Source organism: Lontra canadensis, unplaced genomic scaffold, assembly GCF_010015895.1.
Source record: "Lontra canadensis isolate GAN:19392208 unplaced genomic scaffold, GSC_riverotter_1.0 scaffold129, whole genome shotgun sequence".
Taxonomy (NCBI): Eukaryota; Metazoa; Chordata; class Mammalia; order Carnivora; family Mustelidae; genus Lontra; species Lontra canadensis.
The window spans coordinates 39,199-62,464 of record NW_022631123.1 but is presented as its reverse complement, the minus strand read 5'-3'; the positions used below and the strand labels follow the sequence as shown (position 1 = coordinate 62,464).

The following is a 23,266-nucleotide window of genomic DNA, read 5'->3' as shown; positions in this document are numbered from 1 at the left end:
AACAGAGCTCTTAATAACACATTTTGAGTGTCTTTTCTCATAGCTCACAGAGAAGGAAGGTAGCTCCCCTTACTGAAATAAAATGCTCCACAGGAAAACTTTTTTTTCAAAGATTTATTTATGTATTAGAGAGAGAGAGAGAGAGAAAAGAGAGAGAATCTCCAGCAGACTCCCTGCAGACCGCGGAGCCTGACATGAGGCTCCATCTCAGGACCCTAAGATCATGACCTGAACCGAGATCAAGAGTCAGACGCTTAACCAACCAAGCCACCCGGGCACCCCTCCGCAGGAAATTTTAATTAACGCTTCAGTTCTTCCAACTCTCTCCCTTCTGCTTCTGGGTTGCAAGCAACAACAATCAAAAAAGGGGCTTAAATGGTTAGTAACAAAGGAGAAATTTTAAAAGGCCGTTCCAGTTGGCCGAGGATGATCCAGGAAGCGGGCAGGGCAGAACGCGCATGGACACACACGAACCCAGCACGAGCTCAAGCAGGGTGTGGGGCTGGGCGGCCGGCTTGCTGCAGTGCTGACTGCACACAGGAAACTGGGACCAAATGAGTTTGTGAAAATCAGGCTCCAGCTCAATTCCTAACTCCTGCCAACAAACTTGAAATGGGCTCCCAGGCCATTCCAGGAAGGGAAGAAGTCTCCACTGAAATAAGCACACGAGCAGTGAACAGGAGAAGAAAAGGCCAGAGGATACAAAACACTTGCGTGGACAGAGGAATGAGCAGGCCAACAGTCCAGGCTTCTCCCAGCCAGACTGGTGTCCCCCACCCCCCAACATCTGTCCTGTAGCAGAAGTTACAGCTCTATCTCCTGTCCCCCAAGGGCACCTGGACACACAGGAGGCTTTTGATAAATGCTAAGTGAACAAAGAAATGAAAGAGTAAGAAGGGAGGGAGGGAGGAGGAGAGGAGGAGGGAAGGAAGGAAAATTTCTCTGCTTAGATTTGATGTCCACCAAGACTTATTTATAAATTCATTATCAAAGTTTCTCCCTTAATTCAGGTTAAGTACCTCCTATTCTAAAATTTCACTTAATCTAAACCCAGTTAATTCCAGACCCATCATTCCCAACCCTCTTATTTTACATTAAATGTGATTTTACCAAAAGAAAGACACCGAAAAATAGACCTTTCCAATGCAAGTTTTACTTCAATCTTAAATGCAGCTGAGGAATCATTTTTTTTTTAAGATTTTACTTATTTGACAGAGAGCGATCACAAGTAGGCAGAGAGGCAGGCAGAGAGAGATGGGGAAGCAGGCTCCCCGCTCAGCAGAGGGCCCGATGGGGGACTCGATCCCAGGACCCTGAGATCATGACCTGAGCCGAAGGCAGAGGCTTAACCCACTGAGCCACCCAGGCGCCCTGCAGCTGAGGAATCTTATTCATGACCAACCAGGAGTACAAAAGCGTTAGCTCCCACGTTTCCTTCTTGCACTAGCTCTCCACTGTGTATTTTCTAATACAGTGAACAGCATAAAAAAGTAAAAGCAGGTGTGTTCTTCAGGACAGGCAGTGATTTGAAACCTAAAGACCATGCTTCCCGTAGAGCCCATCCTCATCTTGCTATCCCGGAGGAAACCCACACAACCATCCCCTAAGTGCCATTAGAAGAAAATGAAAACCAGCATTATGGAATATTCAAGAAGCAACCCAAGAGTTACAGGAGCAAGCATCGTTCTATTTTATAGATGAAGTCAAGTTACTGGACTTAAAAATTGAGGCAGAACTGGATGTATTTCCCAAAATCTCCTGACTTACTTCTTCCTGTCTTTACTAATTTAATGATTACAACTGTGGCCAAAAACACCAAACACAACTTCTCACTGTCAGTACTCTTCCTACCTGTAATGGCTAACACTGATGAAATGTTATTTAAATCCACCATCATTAGTGTTTTAGACAGTAAACCCTCCAGATTGAGGACCAGCTCCTTTCGTCACACAGCATGGCTAGTTTTGTAGCCCAAAGGAAAAATAAATTACTGGTGATGTTCCTGGGTTGCTTCTCAAAACCCTTTCATGATATCATGAGAGGATCCTGCAGAGTAGCTACAGAATGGTAATAAATATCCTCCCCTCAATCAAGAAACCCAAGTTCTGAGGCACCTCGGTGGCTCAGTGGATTAAGCCGCTGCCTTCGGCTCAGGTCATGATCTCAGGGTCCTGGGATCAAGCCCCGCATTGGGCTCTCTGCTCAGTGGGAAGCCTGCTTCCCCCTCTCTCTCTGCCTGACTCTCTGCCTACTTGTGGCCTCTCTGTCAAATAAATAAATAAAATCTTTAAAAAAAAAAAATTAAAAAAAAAGTTCCGGATAGTTCTTGCCAATGGTTAAATAAATAATCCATTTCATTTGCTTTATCAATAACTAAACCTCAGGTTTAATTAATAAGAAATAAACAAAAATTCACCCATTTTTACAAACACACTCATTACATCTAGAAACCTTGAGTTTTCTACTGGTGCTTAATTTTCAACCCACATGCCAGCTCCAGGTAATGGCTAGGTATAGACTAAGCAGAAAATGGCTGGATCCAGATACAAATCTGGGGGGTTTGTCCACAATTATTTTAAGGTTTTTTTTAACGATTTTTTAAAATTTAAATTCAATTAATTAACATAGAGTTTATTACAAGTTTCAGAGGTTGAGCATACCCAGTGCTCATGACATCACGTGCCCTCCTAAATGCCCTTACCCCAGTTACCCCAGCCCCCACCCCTCACCCCCTCCAGCAATTCTCCTTGTGTTTCCTATGTTTAAGGGTCTTTTATGGTTTGTCTGACTCTCTGATTCATCTTGTTTTATTTTTCCCTCTTGGGGGATCACAATTAGGTGGCATTTGTCTTCAGTACTTCTGGGCATGACTCTCACACAAAGGCTTGCTCCAGAGGTGACCACTGTTAAGGAGATAACCTCATAAGCAGTCATCGTCATGTCCCATCTGTTGGCTTTGTACATGCCAACGCTTTTAAACACAGACACAAGCCAAGCTACGCACACTTATATAAACTTCGAACCTGGGAAAAAAACACAACAAAAGCACATATAAACAAAATCAACATTTAGTGCCTTACTAAACACACTTAGCTCTTTCCGGGGAACTACCCTATGCTTTACAACTAAGACCGCTGAGAGCTAGAGAGGAGGACAGTAACAGCTACATCGTCTGTAGTCTTTCTTTAAAGCAGGTAAGTGGTAGTTGAGGGGACATGGCAGTAATCTAAGACCTTCCAAATTCAACAGGATGCCCAGCCAAGGTTTGAGAAACATCTCAGGAACTGAAGAACCCAGACTGGGTCCTCAGCTGCCTCCAGCTCCCTCTTACTAGCCGACTCAGTGGCCGCATCCTGAGGATCCCACAGGGAAACAGAGGTCCCTGCTTATAAAGAGCAAAGTGTCTCAAGACACTGTTGACAGCCAAGAGGCCTCCTCTGAGCAGAAATACAGCACTGTGCACTGTTGCTGAAGGCCAAACAGCAAACAATATAACAATGAAAGGGGACAGTAACAACTCCTGTGATTTGTGTATCTTTTAACAGCTTATGAAGTGTTTGGCACAGAACTTAACTTGCATAATCTTCAGCAAACCTCTAACCTCAAACATAGGCAACATGAGAGTCCTTAAGTCAAGGCGAAGTAGCTTTACGAGCAATTAAGTAACCTAAGGCCAACTAAGTGCTCATCAAGATTCATACTCAAGTACTCCGGAAATGTGCCTTTTCTAGCACGTTTTATTGTACATCACCAACCTCAATACTGAAAAGGACCACAATGAAAGATCAAAAAACAAATCTAATCCTTCCCAATGTGCACATAAGCACACAGGACAAGTGAATAGTTCCATCCACCAAGTTTCAATCAGTAACATGGGCCAAATGAGTATTTCAGAAAAAGCTAAAATGCTATTTTAAGGAACAGAATATTTGTCAGAAGACAAATGGTTAAGGAGAGGTCTGATGGTGTAATTTGTTCCAAACTGAGCGGCCTTTAATATATTAAGAAAGATACCACTGCAGGAATCTGTAGGTAGGTAGTGTTTGTTAGCTCAGGCAGTCTCCGTGGATCTGCGCGCAAGAGAGAGCCAATCACATCTCTAGCGTCTCAGACCCATGGGAAACATAGATTATTCTAGATTGTATCTATGAATTTTACATATTACATTTACAAATGCCTCACCAGTTTGCCAATGCGCTCCGTGGCATAAGGATTAAGAATCCATGCTGATGATACTCAGATCCTATTTATCACAGAGCAAAATAACTATATTATTATGTAAGTCCAAGTTCATAAACCACATGGATTTCAAAGAATGCGAGGAATATAAAATCCATCTTGGTAAAGTTCTGCACCCAGCAAGTCGAGCAAAGGTATTTTTCCAAGAAAAGCAGTTATATATGACAAATGTGGGTTACTAATTTAGAAAGACAAATTGTGCAATAAAATTAAATATAGTATTATGTGTATAATTTAATACTTCTTGATTCCAAAGTCATTTCTACATGTGACACTGTCTCAATATTATTATTTTTAAAGATTTATTATTTGAGAGAGAAGGGGAGAAGGAACAGGGAGAGAGGAGAGAGAGAATTTTAAACAGACTCCATGCAGAGTTTGATATAAGGTTTGATCCCATGACCCTGAGATCATTACCTGAACTGAAATCAAGAGTCATACACTTAACCAACTGAGCTACCCAGGTGCCCTGTCTCAATGTTATTATAATGAAAATCAACTATCATTTTCCTACTGAAGTAAAACACATCATTTTAGTCAAAAGAATGCTAAACAACAAGGGAATATGCCATACTGTTTTGGTACTACTTATGGAAACTTACTTATATTCTCACTTGGTCCCCTACTAAAGGAACAATATGAACAGTAGAAGTATATCACCTCACTGAGATCAGAAAAGAACTTCAAAGATCCTCAAACATTTTCCTTTCCCCTCCTCTCTCTATAGGAAGAAAATGACACAGCCAACCAGCCAAATTTCAATAAATGCCTCACATATGCTGGGCACTTTTCAAGAAAATGGAGATCCAGTGAGGCATGGGGCATGAGGATCCATGGACTTGTGAAGCCTGCATGCTAAAGGAAAGGAAAACCCACAATTTTCAAGTAAACAAAAAAGTGGAACACCCGAATAAATAATTTAAAAATATTCCTAATGTAAGATGAATCACTAAATTCTACTCCTGAAACCGATATTACACTACATGTTAAGTAACTAGAATTTAAATTAAAAAGTTGAGAAAAAAAATTCCTAAAACCGCACAAGGGGTTGGACACGGAGCCCACCAGGCTCATGTTCCCTCCTGTTAATCCTGTGTTCTATTATGCCACGACATCAGTGTCTGAGAAACAAAAGAAATCCAAGAGAAAAGGCAGACAAGGGAGACAAAGAAAAAGCTCAGAAGGAAGAAACTTACACAATGCTTTGAGTGAGGGAATGTCCCTGATACATTTCTTTTATTTAGCATTGCCAACCCTGTCTGTAATTCATTCTTCAGACCAAATAAGCCGTCAGATGAAAAAGAAAGTTGCTGTGAATCTGCTGATAATGGAATTAAAGCAGAATGGACATATAAATCCTCCGCTCTTTTCCACAGAAGCTTCGAACTGCCGTGCACATACTCTGTCCATTGTGGAAATTTTCCTAACTTCCTACAGAAAAATCTATTCTTCCAAAGGACTTCAAGTCTTGAAAGAGATTCCAGTTTTCTTATTATTGGCTACCAAATGTGTCTGATTCTTAGACTGTCAGGGCTCAGGGCAACCCCCTATGCTCTTTTCTGCTCATCATTTTCACAGTATTGAAGGTAGAACCCACCACTGGTTTAATCCCCGATTGTAATTATCGAAGGGAAGTGGTTGGGGCTAATATTTATAGCTCTCAGCTGGCCTGCCTGAGCAAAATGGGAAAAAGCATTCCATGGTTTCCACCTAATGGACCCCATTATTTCTTCATAGGGGCTCTGATTTCTGGCCAACTCTTGAAACAATTCCCACTGAAGAATGACCAACCAAAATTTAAATGCATTTTTCAACACATTTCTTGCCTCTCCCCAGTCAAGGGAAATGAAATATACACAATTTCAACAGGTATCGATCCATTATGGAACGAGATAAAGTGTGTACTTGTGCTATAACAAGAAAAACACTTACTTTGACAACATGAAGTGTTTAAGTTACATCAGTTAACCTGAAAAAAGAGTCATTTCCCAAATGACAGAACATTAACTTGGATGTTTCACTTTTTCTTTTCATATGCTTAAACCTTTTGGTCTACATAAGGTTTTCCCGTAACAGTTGAAAAATATTTCATAAATTACTATGGAAGCATGGAAAAGAAAACTCAAGGCATCTGTTTAAGAAATTTTTACATAGAAATTATTCATAAAGTTAATGATGAGGTTAAAAAATTTGAGGAACACCATGGCCAGTATACAGTGAAAGGAAAAATTTGCTTCATACTGTACAATCTCAGTATGTATTTTAGGAAGGCAAAGTCTGCCAAACTTTCACTGAAATTGTTCTAGCAGTCTTCTTCATAATAACAGCTACTAATTCCTGAATGCCCACTGTGGACTACATATCTCACATAACACTTCTCTTAATCTTTACCTCTACCATATCATGTACGCATTTGTGTATGTGGTGAAAACAATTTGTCAAAGTTACACAGAAAGTAGCCATGGTGAGATCTGGCGGAACCTGAAGGCAGGCCTCTTCAAGTATTGTCCATATTCTTCCCAGCTACAGTCCTTGCCCTCACCCCAGAGTTTCAACCCCAATCACATGCACAATTGTTTTTATGGAATGGAAATAATGCTGATGAGAGTCATAAGACTAAGAGCCCTCTTATAGTTGAAAAACAAAACAAAACAAAACAAAAAAACTTAGCCTCTATTTTCTCTTAAGTTGAAAATGTCAGGTTACTTTTTCCTCAGACCTCTCCCAGCCTCTCACCAAATAGTAAAGCAGAAAATACACACACACTGTAACACAAAAAACAACCCTGCAATATCAGAGACTACAGAGTTGAAATGACAAGATTCCAGGCTCTCCTGTCCTAGGATCACAAGACCACACTATCTTTAGGTTCACAGGGTTCAGTCCTTCCCAACACCGCCTTCCCCCACAAAAAATAAATAAAGAGATTGTGCAGAGCAGAGTTGTCTTTAATGCTAGATACTTATCTTTCTATGAGACGATCTGTTCATTACTGACATTCTTATTTAATCGATCTGATCAATTTATCTTTAAAGCATTTTCAGCTACTAAATTATGTCATGAATGCTATAATCAAGAATTTCTCCAATGACTCGGATTAGAGCTACTAATGTAACATCTTTAAGCATTCACCTGCCTCCCTCTTCAGTTTTCTTCTAATCATGGACCATTCTGTATGTGAGCAGCTGGTATTTCAGCTCCGGAAATGCACGAGCAGACACAGCACACATCTACACTTGCACTGGCAGAAGGTAACGTAACATAAAGCAAAAATAAGTACATCAAGGCAGGCTCCGATGCTGACTCCAAAATCACATCACAGAGGGAAAGAGGCCATGAACTTAGAAATGCCTGGGTTGCAATCCTGGTTCTACTCAGGACCTCAGCTTCCTTACATGTAAAATTAGAGAAGTAAAGAAAGCATTTCACAAAGTGAACACCATACACAGTAAATACTACCACCATCACCAGCCGCACCAGGAGAGGCTGACCCATGTTTCCCAGCTGTCCCATAACAAATAATTAGGACTAGTCACCATCTTCCCCTCTACCCTCTCTTTTATAAAAGCTTTACTGAGATATAATTTACATACCATAAAATCTATCTTTTTAAAGTATCTCACTCAGTGGTTTTTAGTATAGTCACAGAATTGAATGACCAACAGTTTTATCACCCCCTCCCCTAAGAAGTACCATAGTCATTCTCAGTCACTCCCTAAGACTCTCTCCCCCAGCCCCGGGCAACAACTAATCCATTTCCAGTGTCTGTGGATTTGCCCCTTCCCGACATTATAAATAAATGGGATGATACTGTGTCTGGCTTCCTTCACCTTGCATAGTATTTTCCAAGTTCATCCACATTTTAGCACTAATCAGTACTTCCTTCTTCTGGCTGAATAATATTCCACTGTAGGCATATATCACATCATGTTTATTCATTTGTAAAGCCGATGGACATTTGGGTAGTTTCCATTTGGGGGCTATTATGAATAATCCTGTTATTCACATCTCAAAGTTTTTTTGTTAACATATGTTTTCATTCCTCCTGAGTATACGCCTAGGAGTGGAATGGCTCAGTCATGTGGTAACTCAGCTCAACTAGTTGAGCAAATGCTTAGTTTTCCAAAGCGCTATACCATTTTATATCACCAAATGCAGTATGTAACAGTTTCAATTTTCCACATCCTTGCCAACATTTGTTATTATTGATCTTCTTAACTATAGCCGTACTAGTATGTGTGAAGTATATTTCATCATGACTTTGATTTGCATCTCCCTGCTGGTTAACAATGTTCAGTATCTGTTCATGTGCTAACTGGCAATGTATACAGCTTCTTTGTAAAAATGTCTAGTCTGATCCTTTGCTTATTTTTAAATTGGGTTGTCCTTTTATTCTTGAGTTGTAAGACTTCTTTATATATTCTAGATACTAGTCCCTTCTGAAATATATGACTTGCATATATTTTTTTCCATTCTTTCAATCCCCTTTTCACTTTGCTGATGGTATCGAAAAGTTTTGATTGAAGCACATAAAATTTAATTTGCAGGACATTAAATTTATCTGTTTTGTTTTTTCTTTAGCTGCTCATGCATTTACTGTCACATCTAAGAATCAATTGCCTGATCCAAGGTTATGAAATTTTACTTCTAGTTATATAGTTTTAGCTCTAACACTTATGTCTATACCCCATTTTGAGTTAATTTTTGTATACTGGTATGAAGCAGAGGTCCAACTTCATTTCTTCTGCATTTGTATATCTGGTTGTCCTACACCATTTGCTGAAGAGACCATTCTTTCCTCTTCTGTACTGTCTCGGCATTCCTCTCTTTCAAAGGCACTTTCAGAGAATTTCACTCTTTTTTTTCTTTTTTTAATAAAGATTTTTATTTATTTATTTGACAGAGAGAGATCACAAGTAGGCAGAGAGGCAGGCAGAGAGAGAGGAAGGGAAGCAGGCTCCCTGCTGAGCAGAGAGCCCGATGCGGGGCTCGATCCGAGGACCCGGAGATCATGACCTGAGCCGAAGGCAGAGGCTTAACCCACTGAGCCACCCAGGCACCCCAGAGAATTTCACTCTTGTTAGGTACACATCACTCTGATCTTACTACTTTTCTACTTTGCTACTTTTCCAACTACTTTTCGTTACTCCACTTGAACCTCCTCATCTCTGAAGCAAATCTATGTTATATTCACTTTATTTCAGCTTGGCCAATCACTTACCTTTAAAAACATTTATCAAGTACCTATTATGTACCAGGCAGTATTCTAGATTCTCAGATATAATACCAATAAGGCACTAAGAGTTCTTGAGGATGGTTATAAAATTGTACTGTACTTCCTGCTGGAGATGGGAACAAAGCACCAAAGATGCTGAAAAAAACAGAACCACCATTTCTGTGTTGGAGGTTCTTGAGAGGGTCACACTGAGGAGGGCCATCTGAATGAGAAAAATGACTAAACTGTTAGACAAAGAAGAGCTCTAGAGTATTCCAAGAACAGGGAAATAATGGGCAAAAAAGTATGTAGCTGAGAAAAGACCAGATATATCCAAAGGACAGAAGTTTAAGGTGGCAACAACATAGGCCAACAGGAAAAGGTGACCCTTGGAAGGAGAACAAAGTTAACTACTGAAAATCCATCCACCACACTAGAGAACTCGAACTCTGCTTTGATGGGATGTACACCCAACTCTAGATCTGAACAAGGGCATCACATGTATTTGAGGAAGAGAACTGTGGGGATATGACGAAGAATTGAACTAATACACACAGGGACAGACTAGTGTTGGGCAATTCACAGATATGTCCAGCTGGGAGGAGAATTGGGGTGTGGGACTCTTTCTTTCCACAACTACATGACAAAATGTACTTTGCTCCTTAGATCTCTTGGTGTTAACAAGCCTCCTAAGACATCTCACACCTGGTTACACCCTCCTCGTTTCTTTGAAGGATACATGTCGTGAGTTTTAAAAAGATGTTGTACAAGCATTCTACCAGTTTCTTAATTTTCCTCCATATTAATAGTCAGTTTTACTCAGATACTTCACAGTCAGATATCATTAAAGAGACAGCGTGACCACTGAAGGTCACATGGCTCTGGGCCCATCCTCTGATCCAGGAGCCCATCTAAATGAAGTTAAATATATACCTTATAGACTGTTTTATTTTTCTCTTTTCTCCACTCAGAATCCAAATGATTCCATGTCTACTCTTCTTCCAACATCCTCTAGCATTTTCTGCCATAATTCTCAGTTGAAAAAGTGCTTCGTTATGTTTCCATCATCAGTTTTACAGAAGTGAGTTTACAGCTCTGCTATTAAACCCTTCTGTTTGGATTTTCTATAGATGTTTTTATAGACTTGGAAATATACCACAGTATAAAACGTCTCTATTTTGCCTAGGACTCCTAATAAATGTTTTGCGATTAGTGCAATCCCAGCAACACCACCAGCAAGAAAAAGCCCACTGCTGCTTCTCTTCACTAGAATGTCCCAACTTTCTGTTATTCCTCAAATGGGCCTTTAGTATAAAAGGAGGTGCTATTTCTGCTATCCCAATTGTGAGAACTGTACTCGGGTCAATGGAATGAAACACTTCCTCAAAATAAATGAGCAGGAGACATAATGGAATTCTACATTCCTTGTTCTTTTCTGTTAACTGACTGGTGACGTGAACGGGATCCATCCTCACGTGTCCTGGCTGGAAGGGCCCGCTCTGCACCTCTCCTCCCAGTGAATTCTTATTTACAAAGACTCATGTAAAACAAATCATTTGTTTGCAACAGCGGGGAGACTGGCCAACAGTCTGGCTACTCAAAAAAAAAAGTCAAATTGGCTCACATAAAAGTAGGGATGGAAAAAATGAAATTCTAGTGGCTGCACTATGGCTCAGACAGTGAAGAAATGGCTAAGTTTTAACATCAGAGGAGGATAAATCTTTGATTCCTGCCTGCACTTTAGCAATTTTCCTATGCAGCTGCCAATTTTTTTTCACCCTAGCAAAATCATTAAAAACTGAAAAATACAGATTTTTAAAACCACTTCAAAAGCAGACAGAGGGACAGAGAAAGAATAGAAAGGGAAAAACTCTAGAAGGATAAGCCAGAAAATGTTAATGCGATGATTATCTTCTGTGGGTAGTAAAACTATAAATATTTTCTTCTCTGTCTTTTCTGATTTTTTCCTAAGGAGTACAGAATGCTCTTATAATCACAACAAAAGAGCAAAATGGGCAGAGAGGAGAAAAATAGTCAATTAGGCCCTTGGAAAGGTAGCTGTCCAGGGAGAGGGGCAGGGAGTGTTCCTCGTACACTGAGCACAGGACAAAATGAAAGTCATGTACAGACATCCATATTCCAGGCACCCTGAATACTGTAAACCTTGTCCAGTTTAGCCTTTAACATTTTTCTTAATCCTTCCAGCGTACCTCTGAAATTGCTTTTACTCTTTTAACTGCTACTGCTGTTTTCTTATGAAAAAAGTCAAATTTCAGAGAAATTTAAGTACAAACAGCCAAGTTTTCACATCACACTCAGCAATTCACCACGCCCAGGGAAGGCCACAGTACAGAGAAATGCGACTCGAATAATAAAGAGCCCTCCCCTCACTTTGTTTTAACGATGTCTCCTTTGGTATTTTTACCAATTAGGTCTACAAATTCTTTTTTTTCCAGCAAACTGTGGTACAGATGGAGGGAAATCTCTGCGGCACAGCCAAATGTGAACACACCTTGGCTGAGGACTGCCTGATAGCCCTACTGTGTTTCTCTCCCTCTGGCTCTCTGGCAAGTCAAGAAGCAAGACTTGGGAAGGACCATGTGGTGCTACCAAAATGATGACAACTCTCAGGTTACCCGACTCAATTAATCTTGGAATAAATTTTTGAAGCCTCAACATATACTCTTTTGGAACAACGACATTGCCCATAGTGGGTGGAGAAGCCCATCCTGTGGTTTACCTGGGAGATATAACCTGGAGGCACATGGATGGGAGGAATGGATCCATTGGGTGACATCATGGGAACTTCAGCAGGTCCTATGGGAGACAAGAGTAAGATATTAACCACTGAAGACATACACATTATTTAAAATAATTATTGGTATTTTTAGAATTAATATACTATCAAAAATGAAGAGAATTACTTTAAGTATTTTCTCTTCAGTAATTGGTACATCATGCCTAAGAATTGAAATCATGGATGAAAAGAATTCTCCAGCTGTATAAATCAATAGTAAAAACAAACAAACAAACAAACAACACAAAACTATGAGCATTTTTATAAATATTTAATGATTCCCAAAGCCTCAAGTTCCATAAACGAAGGCTGCCCAGTAAGAGTCATCTAACAAAGTAGGGCAAAATGGTTGGGTTTTTCTGCCTTAAAAGAATGTATTATTAATAAATGCTTAAACAAATAAAAGTTTAAATATGTCCCATCTCCTCTGGTTTAAAAAGCTCCCATACAATTTGGGTTTATAATTTTCATTTCAATTATAATTTTCAGTAAGTTACTATGACATACCAATTATCTAAAATAGAAGAAAACTTTAAAATACTCCAAACGAATGCCTCTTATGTTATAAGGCAGGGGAAAAAAGAGATCAAATTTTCAACCTAGGCATAATTAGGAAGATTCATGTCAAATTTACCCAGATTATTTCAAAATAAAGCATTCAATTAACAAGGTGTTAGTTTCAAAATATTAAATTCAATAAATATTAATCCCATGTCTACAGCAAACCAAGAACAGCAAAACTCAGTTACCTGAGACATAGTTTGAGTTAATATTTAATTACAAAGAAACTGATCATCCTAACATTAAAATCAACTCCTAACACCCTTCCAACGATCCTATGATTAAGTGGTTTCTCTAGACGTGCAAGAAGCTCACAGTTACTGGGTTTCAGTTTGGTACCTGGCTCCCCTAGTCAGCAACCCACTGCCCCTACGTCAACCCAAAGCTGCCTTTCTAGTCTGAGATGCGACTTCCTGGCTCCAAGTGCCTAGTGTTGTTTATTTTCTTTCTCCTAATGTGTGTTGTGCTGCCGGCAATTAAAACTGTTAGGCTGTAACAAAAACCGAGAAAAACACAATCCTTTTCTTGGCAAAAGAAGACAGATCCCTTCCCCAAGTGCTGCATTTACACTGTTAGCAAAAGGCCGCTTTCCCCTCAGAGTAAAATCCAGTGCTCTAACGCTTCGCAGGAGAGGACTGGTGCGGGATGTGGAGGAGACAAGGATACCGGGTGCCTATCAGCAGGTCTGCAAGTATAGGGGGAAAAAAAACAGGGGCAGGGCAGAAAAGATGTGAATATTCCTATAAAACTCCTTAAGACTAGAGTTCACTCCAACTGCAGGGACAATACAAAACAGCAAAACTACCTGATAAGCTCTAACATATACAATACTCTCACATGAGAGCAGTCTCATGGGTTAACACACTGGTAATCAAATAAAGCAAAAGACAACAACAGGAACATGAGAGGGGGTAACTGCAAGACCGCACTCCATTTTGAAGTACGATTTAAGCTGATATATTCACCAGCCACTGAAAGCGCTTTCCAAATCATCTTCCAACCCCATCTTTCTTGTCAGCCTCAGTATTTTGGCCATAGCCATTAAGACATTTAGGTATTTAGCAAGTATTTTTACTTGATCTGACTCACTTAAAAAAAAAAAAAAATCACAAGCAAGTATATCAGTCTTAGCCTGTGCCAGGTTTCACTACCTGTGAAACCGGAGGGGTCAATACACTCGGTTCTAGAAGCAGGCATCAAAATCACAGCTTCCGCCTGGGTTTCGGTCCCTAGCTCACTATTCACGCTGGTTGTGTGGCCCTAGACCATTCACTTAGACTTTGTGAGCCTCACTTCTCAACAGGTGCACATAAGGATAACAATTCTTACCCCACCAAATTGAGTTTAAAGTTCAATAATACATGCAAAAAGTGCTTTAGAGCACAGCACAGCACAATAATCGCTCATCAAAATGTTAGTGATCTTTACAATTTTTTTCATTTTATTCATAACTTTTTTGCTTTTTCTTATTTGTTACAATTACAAGGAGTACATTTTTTTTTTTAATAGTTCATGTTCCTGTAACCCAGAAAATCAACTAGTACATGCTTCGGACAATATTGCCTTAAGAGGTAAACCTTGCTCATGGCATAAATGCAGCACAGACGGTGAACAGAAATGCTACCATCTCCACAAAAGTATTGCTTTTCAATCACCAAAGTATATACCAGGCAAACAGTCTCTTAACCCCAGGCATGACCCCTAAAACTGTTAAAGTCATTTGTATAAAATGCTTTAAAGCATGTAGGACAAGTGAGTGATTTACAGCCAGAAAATGTTTTCTTCCTGGCCTTGATTTCAAAAGTAGCCAAATGACTTTAACATGCTTGTTCCCCCTTCCTCCTGTCACTGTCATCAAACCCTTTCAAAGGGCATTGCGAAATATATAGTGATGGCTCCTGAAACTCATCTGTGCCTTGGAACCCTAAGTTCCTCTCCTTTCTGAAATAAACCACTGCACCCACAGGCACTTAGGAGTGGAAAAGCTAGCAAAATGAAATCCATTCACAATGGGGGTAGGAGAAGTAAGTGTTTCTCTTGAATTCTTAACTTCCCAGTGAGTTAGTTGAGCCTCTGCTCAACTCTTTGTGTTTCAGAAGCTCCTGATCTTATTACAACTCTTCCCTAATTAAAACAAACTTCTCTTCCTAAACTTCTAGGTTTCTTTTGATTTTTTAATCGATACCGTTTAATCAACACACAACACTTAAATAAGTCTCTTAGAATACTGTGAAAATGCTCTCTTCTTGTTCAGACTAACAATGGATATATGAGGTGGGGAAGCCACATAATTTTCTCAAACAAGCCAACCTCCTCTCTGACTTCACTGGGAAATCACTGAACTATTAAACTTGCGAGGGGGGCGGTGGTACTTTAAACCTCTGAGGTATTTGGAACCCCCCTTAATTAAACACTTATGTTACACATAGGTGGGTTTACACAGATATATGTATACATAGATTAAATAATTTGAAAACAAAAGTAAACAAACATATACTTCCAAACTACAGTTAGATTTCTTTCTTTATTGAGAAAGTAATTAGGAAGCAAGCTCAGCTAGAGTTCTTCCGCAGACAGATGAAAAATGTCACATGCATGATTTTTAGGATGCAAGCAGTATGCTTGCTAAGAGCCAAGTAACTCCATGAAAAAATGCCTTTAGAAATTTGATCAATTTCAGGTTTTAGCCTATGATTTCAAATGTCAAGAATTCCTTGTTGTCACTGAACAAGATGTGAGAAACAAGAACTATGACTGTTTATACTCATTAAAAAATTTAACTGTGATGCAAGTACATGGTCTAGTATCTTAAAAGGCAGCTAGTATTTGTTAATGAATTGATTTTTTATCTGCTTATAGCAAACCTTAAACAAGAAAGGTTGGAGAGCAGTTTAGTCAATCAACAGTAATTCCTGCAAAGATGCTAGGACTTTACTCCCACATCAAAGAGACTGCAGGAAAGCCCAACAGTGCTGTATTTTTCAGAACCACACATGTCCATGGAGAGCTTCTGAGCCCCTGCCAAGGCTGTGAGTGAGGACATTCTGCTTCACTCTGTGCTTCTCCTCCTGCTACCATTGACCCCCAGAGCTTACACACGTAGATAATCCATGCTCTGATGCTAAACTCAGAGTAATCACCCATTCTGGGGCAAGGTTAACTAGATTGGCTTGAGGTGAGCGTACAAAGGAGGGTCAGAAATCTGACAGAGGTGGACAATTAGAATACAGGGTATAAATTACCATTTAAACTGGCTTTAGGAAAAGACCAGCTATAAATAAATAATTACACCACAATTTTGGACAATTTTAAACGGTATTTTTAAAAGTTGAGTATTCACCAATAGGTAAACAAGTAGTGAATAAATGGAATTAATTAGTGCATTTGTCTACATATGGGTACTTGTGTGTCCAAATGGCTATTTGCAACAAATGGCAATGGATCACATTCTTATCTTGATACTTAAATATTTCTTATCTTGATTACTTAAATATTATCTTATTCAAAAAAGATGTAAAGTAGCTCAGATGACAACACTGCAAGATAAAAGAAAGAAAAATAAAGCTAAGGCAAAATAATGATGTGACAAAAATCCAAAAAACACTGTAAAAAATGACCACTGTGTCTCAGTAGCCAAAAGAGACATTCTGGCTGGCAACAGTAGTCCTAAGCATATTATAGTCCACAGCTAGCAGGTAAGCAGATAATTAAGAGTGAAAAAAACTCTCAGAACAAATGTTCTAAATAAGTGTGCACTGTGCTGTCTGCCATGATCCAAGACTGAATATGAAATGGGAGGGTTTCAGATCAACCTGGTGAATTACTAATAATGAGTCTCCAATTATTGATGGTGACTCAAGACATGCAGACAAGCTAAGAGGTTGTGTAGGCACTTTGGGAAACTCTGACATTCTTTTCCTTCATTTATTTTTTTAATTATTCAACACTGACTAATCTCACAAGAGAGCTAAAAAGAATACAAAGAAATAAAGCAGGTCCTCAAAACCCAAGTCCTGACCTCAAAGAAACTTAAAATCTAGTGCAATGGCTCTTAAATTTTAGTGTATACCAGATTCACCGGGAGTGTTTCTTAAAATCCAGACTTCTAAACTCTACTTCCCACAGTTGCAGAATCAGAAAGTCTGGGACAGGTCCCAACTATTAGCATTTCTAGCAATTTTTCAAGTGATATACTTGCTGCTAATGGGCCATACTTTGATAACCTCTGACTTGGGGGGTTACAAGATGAAAAAGCACCCATTGCTAACTAACATCATACCCAATGGGTAAAGATATCTCTCCCCCTAACATCGGGAATAAACAAAAATGCTCACTTTCACCACCACTCTTCAACAGAAAAGAAGAGGCGGTGTCCAGACTGTAAAGGGAAGAAGTAAAACCCTATCTACTCACAGATGACATCATCGTATATGTGGAAAATCCTACCGATTCCATTAAAAAATTACTAGAGCTAATAAATGAATTCAGTAAATTTGCAGGGTACAAGAGCAACACACAAGTGAAGAGAGTTTTTATACACCATATTTAAAAAGACCAATTCCATTTACTACAGCATCCATAAGAATACCTAGAAATAAATCTTACTAAGGGATGGGTGTGTGGAAAACTTATACCCTTAAACTGCATTACTGAAATAAATTAAAGACCTAAATAAGTGGAACTACAGAACACCTAAATAAAGACATGGGATGACGACTGAATAATGCTGGCAATACTACTGAAAGTGACCCACAGTGGCAATGTAACCGTCATCAAATCCCAATGGCCTTTTGGGCAGAAATGGAAAAGCTGATCCTCAAAGTCATAGGAAATTGCCAAATGCCCCAAACTGCCAAAAAGAATGACGCTGAGCCTCTCTCTGACATCATCTACAAAAATCAGCTGAAACTGGATCAGAGACCTGAATACAAGACCTTAACACCATAAAACTCTAAGAAGAAAACAGGGTACATTTCATGATATTGAATTGGACAGTGGATTCTGAGATAATATCAAAAGCACAAGCAAAAAAAAAGAAAAGAAAAGAAACCTAGAATTTGTCATCAAAAATGAAACTTTTTGTGGGGAGGACATTCTTAAGAAAATGAGCACACAAACTACAGATTCAGGAAAAATATTTACAAATCATGTACCTGATAAGAGACCTGTATCCCAAACACATAAAGAATTCTTACAACACAAGAAAAAAACAACTCAGTTTAAAAATAGGCAAAAGGCTTGAACAGACATTTCACCAGAGAAGATGTACAAACAGTCAACAAACATGACATGTTGAACGTCATTAGTCATTACGGAAACACGTATCAAAACCACAGTGAGATGCCACTTCATACCCACTCCGATGGCTATTCTCAGAAAAATGGAAAATAAGCATCAGGGAGGATGTGGAGAAATTGGAAATCTTATACATTCCTGCTAGGAATGTTAAATAGAACAGACCCTGCGGAAAGCAGTTTGGTGCTTCCTCAAAAAGTTCAACATAAAATTACCATATGGCCCATCAATACAACTCCTCGGTATATAACCAGAAGATTCAAAAAGAAGGACTGAAATACCTAAACACACATGTCTGCTAGAGCACTACTGACAATAACCAAATGATGGAAAGAACTGAAAGGTCCATTCAAGGATGAATGGATATTAAGATATGATATAACACAATGAAATATTACTCAACCATAAAAAGACATCGAGTAGTGATACATGCTGTGTGGAGGAACCTTAAAAACATTAAGTAAATGCCAGACACAAAAGTTCACATACGGTATGACTGATTCCATCTATATGAAACATCCAGAATGAAAAAATCAAGAGACAGAATTCAGATTTGTGGTTTCCAAGGGCCGAGGGGTGGGAAGAATCTGGAGAGAAACTGCTTGCGGGGTGCAGGGTTTCCTTTTGGGATGATGAAAACGTTTAAGAATAGAAGTAGCGATTGCACAACACCATGAATTTACTAAATGCCAATGAATTAAAATAGTTAACTTGATGTTAGGTGCATGTCACTTCCTTTTTTTAAGATGATGAGCATATAACCAAAAAAATGGAGGGGCGCCTGGGTGGCTCAGTCAATTAAGAGTCTGCCTTCAGTACAGGATGTGATCCCGAGGTCCTGGGATTGAGTCCTGGGGTTGGGTCAGCAGGGAGCCTGCTTCTCCCTCTGCCCTTCCCCCTGCTCGTGCCCTCTCTCTCTTACTTGTTCACTCTCTCTCTTTCAAATAAATAAATAAAATATTTTTTAAAAAGTAAGACAGGAAACCTGGAGTTACTAATAAACTACCCAAAAGCAACGGAGTATAAATCTCCTAGAGCACATCTTCATTCCTTATACATCTGTATTTGGGAGGATGCTATTTCCAGACGCTGTGCTCTGCAAAGACCAGAAGATATGTTCTCTATCCTCAAAGGACTGATAGTCTAATTACAGGGATACAGACATATCAACAAATAAACACAAGGAGGCATTTCAGGCACTGTCTAAATTTAGTAAAATTTTAAAAGATTGTCATCCCATGGACACGTTAGTAATTACAGAAATGAATGTTTATAAGGCCCTTTGGATTTACTAGCATAGTTTAGTTGTTTCTAATTTTACTCTCCTTTGGGAGAAAGATTCATTGTTCCTGAAAATGTTGCTGTGGAGTCATTTTCCCTCAAGGTGTGATTTTCATATAGAGCCCAGGAAGGGAAGGTGCATTTCTGTGGCTCGGGTAAGCCTGTCTCTCTGACCTATAACTACTCCCTCCCAAAGGCATCCTGCCAGAGAGGAAACAGGCTGGGAAGGGCAGAATCCAGGCACTGTGAACAACAAAAGCCGGGAAGCTAGGGAGGCCTGGGTCTGAGTGAACCTCACCACTTTCTAGCATGACCTTGGCCAAGTTTCTTAAAATCTTTCTGACGAGCACTTTTCCCACCTAAAAAAAGGGATGACCAGGGCCTACTTTCAAGAGTTGTTCTGAGGACCACAAGATGTGATGTATATAAAAGTACCTAGCACATTGCCTGGTCAAGTCATGGAAGAAAAATACTGTATGAACAAAAGGATTAACAGTGTACATTCATTTACCACAGAGACAAAAGAAGAATTACAGTCTCTCAAGTGAGCAAGTTAACTGTTTTGTTCTTGACACTTTTTCTTCCAAAAACATGTTCCATCTTGTAGTTTGCAAACAGCATCCTCCATTTAAAAATGTCATGCATTCAAGATAGACTAATTATGATTAAAAAAATAAGAACCGGGGCGCCTGAGTGGCTCAGTGGGTTAGAGCCTCTGCCTTCGGCTCAGCTCATGATCTCGGGGTCCTGGGATCGAGCACCGCATTGGGCTCTCTGCTCAGCGGGGAGTCTGCTTCCCCTTCTCTCTCTGCCTACTTGTGATCACTGTCTGTCAAATAAATAAATAAAATCTTTTTTTTAAAAAAGGACCAAGTTTGAAAAAGGAAAGGAAGGATGCCTTTCCATGGTTATCTACCTTTCTCCCAAATTACCTGTTATCTTCCCCTAATTTCTAGGAAACCTTAGAAAGTTGGATGTGCCTAGCTTTCAAATGTCCTGAGACAGCTTTAAACCAAGGGATCAGCCCTTGTTTTCTGAAAGTTGATCCCTCTACAGGTCTCTGACATTGGCTTTGTTCCAAGAATTTCTAGTCTAGCTCAACCATTGTCCTTAAACTAGCAAGTGACCATAACAACAAACTGCCTAATGACTAAACACTGCTGCTGAAATCTGCTCGATGTCTACCACCATACCAAGAACCGAAACCGACTTACTGAGAGAATTCATAAATAATGGGTCGCCGCCTCTTGCCTCTTAACCATTTCAACACACAGAGTGCCCCCATTTTAGTTATCAAGGCTGTTTTGTCCATTTGAAATGTAAGTCTTTCCTTTCAAATATTTCTCCTGGGACTTGTCTCGCTCCTTAGCTGTTTTAAGGGCATTAAGAATTAGGGGACAAGGGTATAATTCTCACATGAGACCAAACTTCCTGAATCCCAATTTACTTCAATTTCAATTGAGATATCTACCCAATCTACCTTATCACACTGTTTTAAGGCCTAAATGTTAATAAAATCCATATAATTACTGTGTGATCAGAGTGCTCCACTTATACCCACTGATATTTTATTGAATTCAATTCAATAAACCCTTATCATACAAGATGCTATAAGGAATTGAAAGCCAGAGAGAGGATTTTACAACAGCTAGGTTAGCAATAAACTACCATATAAATAAGCAGCAATTGCTTTATTAGAGGCCAAGAGTTCTAGAGCTGGACAATAAAAATTACCCATGGGGTACAGAAGGGAAGGATACTGAAAACTCCCAGTGATCAGAAGTGAAGAGGGAAGGAAATTGGTGAATCCATCCACAACAGGAATGATGATCTTACAGTTTTAAAAAGAACTTGATTTAAGATGCCCCGTTAGCACAGTAGGTAGCGTGTCAGTCTCATAAAAAGAACTTGACTTAAATTCAAGGCCTCAGAAATACAAACTAAGATTGTCAAAGACATCAGGTATTATGGGAGGCCAGTAACACAGCCCTCAACTCCTGATTTTAGAACTCTTGATTGCTGCTTGTTCAGCTCAACAAACCCTTGCTGAACCCGATCTAGTTGCCAGGCCCTGTGCAGGATGCCAAGGACACGATGACATTGAAGAGAACAAGCACTGCTGTTCTTAATTATGGAGAGAATGGCATGCAGCATGAGTAACACACAGGTGCACAGCAGTGCATGGGGGAGGGGAACCCCTAGCCTCGTGTCCTGCTTTCGGCCCGAGGCTTCTGTGACAGACACTGTGTGTCTCATTGTGGAGTCAGGCATAAGGCCCAGACGTCTCAAGCAGCAAGGACACTTTGGTGAAACTGCAGTCCAGCAATCGAAATGATTAAAGAATTAGGCAGAAGGCCTATGACAACTAGCTCGAGAAGATGCTCTTTGGAAACAAAACGAAACAAAAAACAAACCATGGCTTCACGCTGATGCCGAAGCTGTACCTCCCCAGGTCTTGGGACGCAGCTTACAAGCTTACCTTTATTGCCTTGTCCAAATTCAGAATATAATTTACCAGTCTACCAATGAAACATACTCACTCTCACCCTGTGAGTTAAACTCTCTAAATGAATACCAACAGCCAGTCTGTCTTTGATTTTTAATGTCAGGTTTTAATGGCAGATAATCCATGGATTTGCTTATTTATACTTCAACCAGAACCTTATAAACTTCAAAGCTCTCAGGAATGATACAAAGACAACTCAATAATACTACGAAAGGGCTTCTGACATTTTTTCTTAAAGGCTCTGCAAATATTAGCTTCCAAGTTAAAATAAAGGGATCAAAAAGGGGCACTGAGCCTTTATTTCAAAGCCTTCTTCCCCAGCATATTTCCTATTAGGCCCATCAAGGGCATCTGAGAGGCCCTCGCCCCTCCTCCACTGAGTAAAGAGGGACCATTTCACCCAACTGCTGGTGTTCCAGCTAATAACACACTCAAGAGGGAGTTACCAGAAACATGGAGTCAAAATAGCTGAGCACAATTCCAGCGGAGCCCCTGGACGGTCTTGTTGAGGGTAACAATTTATTACAGCAGAGTATTTTACATCTCATTCTAAAGGTCCTCAAATAAAACACAAACTGCTGTTTTTAAAAGAAAAGCACTGGAAAAAAAACCACTAAAGTCTGTTAGTTTTGTAAGGGAAAGAATCGGAAAGATTGTTTGTTAAAAGCTGATGGCTAGAAGGGCAACTAAGCAACGTGCCAGCAAGAATGGGGGAGAATGTATTCACTGCGGTCCCGAGTATTTCAATGGGGTTGCCTTCCTTCTCTTGCCAGCTTTCTCTGCAGAAGGGTTGTAAAGGGGAAGAGGGATGAATAAAAAACATTGTCTACTCTTCCTCTCCAGACCCCCACTCCCTGCCCATCTGGCTGGCCACAGGCCCTCTTCTTCCAGGAGGGACAAAAAAGAGTGAGCAAAATGCAAAACAGCAAACAGTTATTTTCATGACAACTTTGTGAAGAAGTGAGGGGGCAAATGTGTACTTCCTATCCTATCTGAGCTCCACTTCACAATTCCAAGGTCACACTCTAGAGGGGCAAGTCAGCAACCGCTACCGAAATTATTAACCAGACAGTATGTGACTGCATTCCTTGTGCTGTTTGACATCATTCACCTTACAAAGGAACGAACATTGCAAACATCGCCCACCTGAGAGCTGAAGTACAAGTAATAACGATGTATAGCTCTTTACTCAACATATCATTACTCAACATACTGAGGAGAATGCAACTGTCCATTGCTCTAATGAGGTTTACAAAACAAACCAAAGAGGATTCCTTCTAACTACTCTCCGGGTTGGCTCCTTAGCTGCCCTTGCAAGACTGCTGGCCATAAAGGAAAGCCTCTGACAATATTCTACAGGCATTTTATTGAC

General features: G+C 39.8%; 1 protein-coding gene across 1 annotated transcript in view; it reads right to left on the bottom strand.

The window, feature by feature from the left end:
• Positions 1-23,266, bottom strand: part of FNDC3B (fibronectin type III domain containing 3B) — a 190,287-nt gene that overhangs the window by 145,987 nt on the left and 21,034 nt on the right. The window contains exon 3 of the mRNA XM_032842390.1: positions 12,195-12,271. Coding sequence (XP_032698281.1) covers positions 12,195-12,271 — 77 coding nt within the window. The remainder of the gene's footprint in view (positions 1-12,194; positions 12,272-23,266) is intronic.